Source organism: Talpa occidentalis, unplaced genomic scaffold (genome assembly GCF_014898055.3).
Source record: "Talpa occidentalis isolate TD23 unplaced genomic scaffold, MPIMG_talOcc4v2.1 talOcc4.5, whole genome shotgun sequence".
Classification (NCBI taxonomy): Eukaryota; Metazoa; Chordata; class Mammalia; order Eulipotyphla; family Talpidae; genus Talpa; species Talpa occidentalis.
Genome location: NW_023604861.1, coordinates 21,391,689 through 21,397,688, shown reverse-complemented (window position 1 = coordinate 21,397,688; position 6,000 = coordinate 21,391,689). Strand labels below are relative to the sequence as shown.

Here is a 6,000-nt window from a genome sequence, read left to right as displayed (position 1 = left end):
GAGGCAAAATTATCTTTTCAGAAGAATGCAGAAGAGAAATTTAGGACAGAACATTTCATCTATGTCTAAATTTCTATGTCTAAATCTCAATGAATGCTTTCTTTCTAAACGACAACGATTCTAATAATAATTGTTACTTCGAAAACACAGTGCTAAAGCTTGACTCCAGGTTACTGGGATGCATTCTTCAGAGCACATTGGGTAAATGGGGGAGGAGCAGGCTGTTTATTTCTCTCCTTCTAGACTAAGTAAATTTTGCAGTAAAATGACTGCTTCTCTTTACATTTTAATTCTTGTTGTCTTCACTATTACGTGCCTATTCCCAATTTCTTCGGCTAATGGGGAACCCAGCAGCTCTTTGTTCTCATTGTGTCAGCCGTCTTCCTTTCTTTGTGTTGCAGGGATACTGCTACCCGCATCTGCCACTGAGCATGCGGATAAATCCTTCAATAGATTCTTTACTTGGGACTTTCAGTAGTATTATTCCACTTCTCCAGGTTTTAGTAATAGCCAGAATATCCAGAAGCTAGACCAAAACTTGGAAAGGTGATAGGTGATACAGGTGGTTAGGTGGTCATCTAGCATGCTGGGATGCCAGGTAGGCATGTTCAGGGTTTGTTATCACAGAAGTTTATCTATATTATGGAATTTCTCACCAAGCAAGTTAAATACAGAACATCCTCCGGACACAAAGAAACTAGAGATACAGCTTGACCATCGAGATGACAGAAGTGTTTCTGAGCTGAAAGGCAGAGTCGATATAAAAGCAAGGGAAACCGGTGTACTGGCAGTTCCAGAGAGCTATGGAACAATGTCACAAAGTCTGGCACTTGAAGTCCCAGAGCAGCGACCTCCACAAGACAAGATAGTGCATCATCAGAGGATGAGAATCTGTTCTGTGCACTTTCCTCATAACAAAACCTCGGACTTTGCTGTTAAACACGCAGAACGCTAAGTCACTATTAATGGAAGGAAACTTGAGAGTCAATTCTGCTTAAAAGTTCTCCCCCTTCCTCCAGCCCTCTGCCAAGATTTCCACACATTGTAAGAGATGGGTTTGCTGGTGAGATTAGGGGTAATTCTGAGGGGTTTTGTCCCCCTTCTCACCCCAAGAGTCTGGCCTTCATGGCTTGTAGATTATTTAACAGATGGGCCGCTCTACAATTTTACTCATGTGTTTATATTGTTTTTTGTCGGTTTTGTTCACTGCTTGCACACCCAACTTGAAGAATGCTGTCTGGGTCAGAATTGGGTGCTCACAGATCTTTTATTTAGTGAGTATATGAGTACCTGCAGTATGAAAAAAATGCTTTTGGCTTATTGTGGCAAACATTGGTGGTAATATTAGGGGTAAAGGATGTCCTGAGCTAATTCCATTTTATCTCGGGGCTGCCCTATAACAGCAACAGAACAGCTCAAACTGGACTACTTTAGAATTAAGCGAAATGAAGACCTGACTCTAGCAGCAGCCACTCTCCCTCTCTTAGGGACAGGGATGTCTGCTTTCTCCTTGGCCTCCTCTAGTCCACCATTTTGTTTCTGCACTCCCAGTTCCTGGGTGAATAGCATCATCTCAAAGCCTTTCTGATCCACAGATCTACTTTTCCATCCTCAGAGCCCTGTTCCCCAGCTTTCGGGTTTTCCATAGATTTCATCGGCTGGAACTAGTCGTAGCAACGTCGCTGTCCGTAGCAGTTCACTTGGTGGGTAGCAAAAGAGCAGATGCCAGGAGCACCCCACTAGGGCAGCACCTGCAGCCGCCCCTGTGGCGCCGCGCCCTGGCTCGCCCGCCCTGCATCTCGGTCTCCCCGCAGCCGGGAGAGAAAGCGCCCGTGGCGGGAAAGCCGGGGCCAGGGCCAATCAGGCACCTGGGGCGAGGTGGCGAGGGCGCGCGCAGGGCGCCCCAGCCCCGGCCCGCGCGGCCCGGCCCGGATCACCCCGCGGGAGCGCTCAGCCCCCGCCTCCCCGCGCCCCGGCCCCGCCCCCGCGCCCCGCCCCGCCCCGGGGCCGCGGCTAAAACCCGGAGCCGCCGCGCGCCCGGGGACCGGGGGCCTCTGAGCATGTGCAGAGCAGCTCGGCGGCCGCTGCCTCGGCCCGAGGCTGGGGCCCGCTGCTGATGCGCACAGCCGGCTCGGCCTCAGCGCTCCGCGGTCGGGCCCGCGCCTGGGGGTGCCAGCGCCGGAGCCGCAGCCGGAGCCTCCCGCCGCCCGAGGCGCGGACCCCGCGGCTTGCAGCCGGCGGCGGCCGCGGTGCCGGCGGGGCCCACGATGATGGCGGAGCAGGTGAAATGCGCCTCGGCGGGGGGCGGCTCCGGAGCGGGCTCCGGGCCGGTGGTGAACGCCGAGCTGGAGGTGAAGAAGCTGCAGGAGCTGGTGCGCAAGCTGGAGAAGCAGAACGAGCAGCTGCGGAGCCGGGCGGCCAGCGCGGCCGCCGCCCCGCACCTGCTGCTGCTGTCCCCGCCGCCGCCCGCCGCGCCGCCGCCCGCCGGGGCCTGCAGCCCCCTGGGTCCGCGGAGCCCCCGGCCACCGCCGCCGCCTCGGGGGGCCTGGGGCTCGGGCTGGCGCTGGGCGCCGGGGGCGGCGGCGCGGGCGGCGGCAGCGGGACCTCCAGCCCCGCGTTCCCGGGGACCTACTGCCTGCCCAGCCCGGCGCCCTCCCTGCTCTGCAGCCTGGCGCAGCCCCCCGAGGCGCCCTTCGTCTACTTCAAGCCCGCCGCGGGCTTCTTTGGCGCGGGCGGTGGTGGCGGCGGGCAGGAGCCGGGGGGCGCGGGGACACCCCCGGGGGCACCCTCCGCGCCGCCGTCGCCGCCCCCCACGCTGCTGGACGAGGTGGAGCCGCTGGACCTGGACAGCCTGGCCACCTGGAGGGACGAGGACGACTGTACCTGGTACTGCCCAGCCCCGCTCCCTGCCCAGGACCCCCGGGGAGGGCGTGGGCGGCGAGGCCAGGGGGGCGCGCCGCCGCCCCGGGACCGACCCGGGCAGTCGCTTCATCAGGAAGGGGGGTGGGTGGGGGTCTGTTTTCCTAAAGCTTGGGGAGACCGAGTAGGGATGAATTAATGGGGCCCCTCCATCTGCTCTGCTCTCTGAGCTCATTGGGTCCGAAGCTCCTCGTTTGAATTGGCTGCAACATCCATGCCATCTTGTCTTTTTGTTGCTCAGTGCTGCACTTTCCCCAAGTCTTTTCTGGGGGTGCTGGAGATGGGTAAGGCGTGGCCTCAAGTGTACGACTGTTCGTGTTCTTTCCGCTGCAACGAACGCTGAACGGGATTTGCGGGTTGTCCCCCCTCCCGTGGCGTCTCAAGCTGCCCAGGGATGGATCTCGGCTTGGAGATTCTTTCTTGCAGTTTGAATTGTGCAGGCGAGTGTTTCTCATGCGCTGCGTTTTCATTGATGGCTTCTGATTTCAGAGACTGAGTAGCTTTTTTTTTTTTTTTTTTTTTTTTTTTTTTTTTTTTTTTTAACATTGCTGACCTCACTGGCTTTCCGACTAGCAGTGGTGTCAGAAATGAGGACTTTTCCAGGGAATGGGGTGAGCAACTTGAAAGGTTGCTGTTACCTAGAATCAAGGAGCTTTCTTTAATTTTTAAAATTATACTGATGATGGAAGAAAAGTGAGATTAGAGAAGCCATTTTTTAGAATTGTTAGGTTGGTTATCAAAAACTTGAGGATGGGGCTTCCCCGGTGGCGCAGCGGTTGAGCGCTGGGCTGCGAAGCTGCCCAGCTGCCCGCAGCCTCCACAGCGCCGGTTCGATCCCCGGCCACCGCCACCGGCAAAGGTCCGCGGTCCCACATAGCGCGCAGACCTCTCCTGCCGCCCGCTGCTCCCCTCAGCAGTGTACTTCATCAGTCTGCCTGTTCTGTTCCCCGGTCTGGCTCTGGTGAATTCTCTCACCCTCCCGTGCTTCTGACTTTACCCAGTGCTTGTATAAATAAATAAATCTTTAAAAAACCCCACAAAACTTGAGGATGGCAGCATTTCAGTTGAAATCTTGTTGGCTCTGTTTCCCATGAGTAGCCTATTCTGGGTGTGGGTGTACCTTGTTCCTTTATTTCATGGCACTTGTTTGGTAGAGCTAGTGAGGTGACTGACTTGGGTCAGTTCTTATGGTCAGATGAGACGCTGCAGATAAGGTGGAACTTGGGAAAAAGAACAGCATTCACCTCTATGTAACTGGGGCATGAAAAATGGTGGTTCTCCTTTGATCTTTTTATCTTAGTACTTTTTGCTTAAGATATGTGCTGTTTTTCTGGGTTGGATTTTCTTCAAGTGCTTTGTGTTCTTATTGCCTGATTCCACAGAAGGGTATGGGAACCTGAGAACCTTGCTGGTTTCACTGTGCTGTTCTTTTCCCCTGACCCTCTTCCGTGCCAGAGCTCTCAGCTGTAAGGTACGTGAATTAATGGACTTGATACTGAGAATCAAAATATATGGAGCTACAATAGGCACATCCAGCCCCCTCTTTCGTACTTTACTTTTTGGATACTGTCTCCATAACTCAATCTAGGCAAATCACTTTCTAGGACTTTAAGCCATTCTTTAGAAGCTGTCTCTTTACTTTTCAAAGCCCAGGCTGTTACGTGATCTCAGCTTCAGCTTCTTATAGTACTGAAAATGCTCTCCTGATGATTCTTAGATTATCACTAAAAACTCTAAGCTGATAATGCAACTTTCAGATTGACATAGTCCTCACTTTGTCTTTTCTGAAGATAAATGTATTTAAATAATTGAAGGAAATTTTTGGGGTTTTTTGATGGGGAACGATCCAATGCTTTAAAAAAATGTGCTGTGAAGTATTTAATGAGTGTTAGATTGATGAGGGTACATACATGGTTAATATAATTGTCATATTTTCTTTTGAATGGACTTCTAGCATATTTACTTAACCAACTATTGCTAGTATTTTGATAGCTAGGCTTTCCTTGTGTATTTTTTGTCAAAATCACAATGAAATAACAAACTTTAAAGTTACCTGTTTAGTGGAATTTGCCTACTAGCACTTCAATGATTTGAAGCAAAGGTATAGCAGGGGCTACTAATTTTACTCATCAATTACATAGGTGAATAAACATGTCGATGCCTTAATGCTTACAAATGTTTCATAAGACACATGGCACACTATGGAGCATCTTGAAGACACACAGGATTAGAATCCCAGGTGGAAAAACATGGAGGGATCATTAATCTTGGTTGGATGGACTTACATTTTTTAAGTTACCTGATTTACAGAAAACTTTTTGTCACAAGATTTTATTCATTAGGTTATTATGCTTTTTTTTTGTGTATGTGTGTTGAAATGCATTTGACCTATTGGTGGACCAGTAATCAACAGGGTTTAATTTTCAAAATTGAACCCACTTGTTAGTGCTTACAAAGACTTTGGCAGTTTCATCATCACTACAAATGTTACATGACCCTGTCCTGTGTGTCAAAAACATGGTACTTTAAATTTGGATTCCCTGATAGGTTTGCAGGTTGACAGCTTTTATTTCCTGTATTTATTAAGAAACAACTGTAGAGGAAATGTAGGGTCTGATTATTTTTAAAATGTGTAAGAATTGAACTTTTATATTTTCATTACAAAACAAAAACCAAAACCACAGAAGGGAGTATGAGGTCACAAGTCTTCCCTCTTGTCTCCAGTTCATTGCCCTGACTCAGAGTTAATCCTGTTAACATTTTGTAGACCCTTCAAGGTAGGAACATAATTATAACAAATCAATAAACAAACATGCATATTTCATACATACCTTCATCAGACATATCTTGGACATCTTCCCCTTTCTGTGGCAACTGCATCATTATGTTAAAATGAGAACATTAAAGGTCAAGTTACTGTTAAGTGTATCACACTTAATTTTTTATGCATTTTTCATGCATTTTTTAATTGTTTTCATTGTAAAATTGATATTTGATAATTTTTTAGAATAGTACTTTCAGCTAAGATGACATATTTTCAGGAAAGAAAGTTTAAAAATGTGGACTAATCATTGAACTTTC

At 49.5% G+C, this 6,000-nt stretch overlaps 1 protein-coding gene across 2 annotated transcripts in view; it reads left to right on the top strand.

The window, feature by feature from the left end:
- Positions 1-2,039: 2,039 nt before the first annotated feature.
- SLAIN1 (SLAIN motif family member 1) overlaps positions 2,040-6,000 on the top strand; it is a 40,240-nt gene continuing 36,279 nt past the window's right edge. For both annotated transcript variants that reach the window (XM_037528889.2, XM_054701506.1), the window contains exon 1: positions 2,040-2,886. In XM_037528889.2, the coding sequence (XP_037384786.1) occupies positions 2,117-2,886 (770 nt within the window). In that variant the 5' untranslated portion in view covers positions 2,040-2,116. The remainder of the gene's footprint in view (positions 2,887-6,000) is intronic.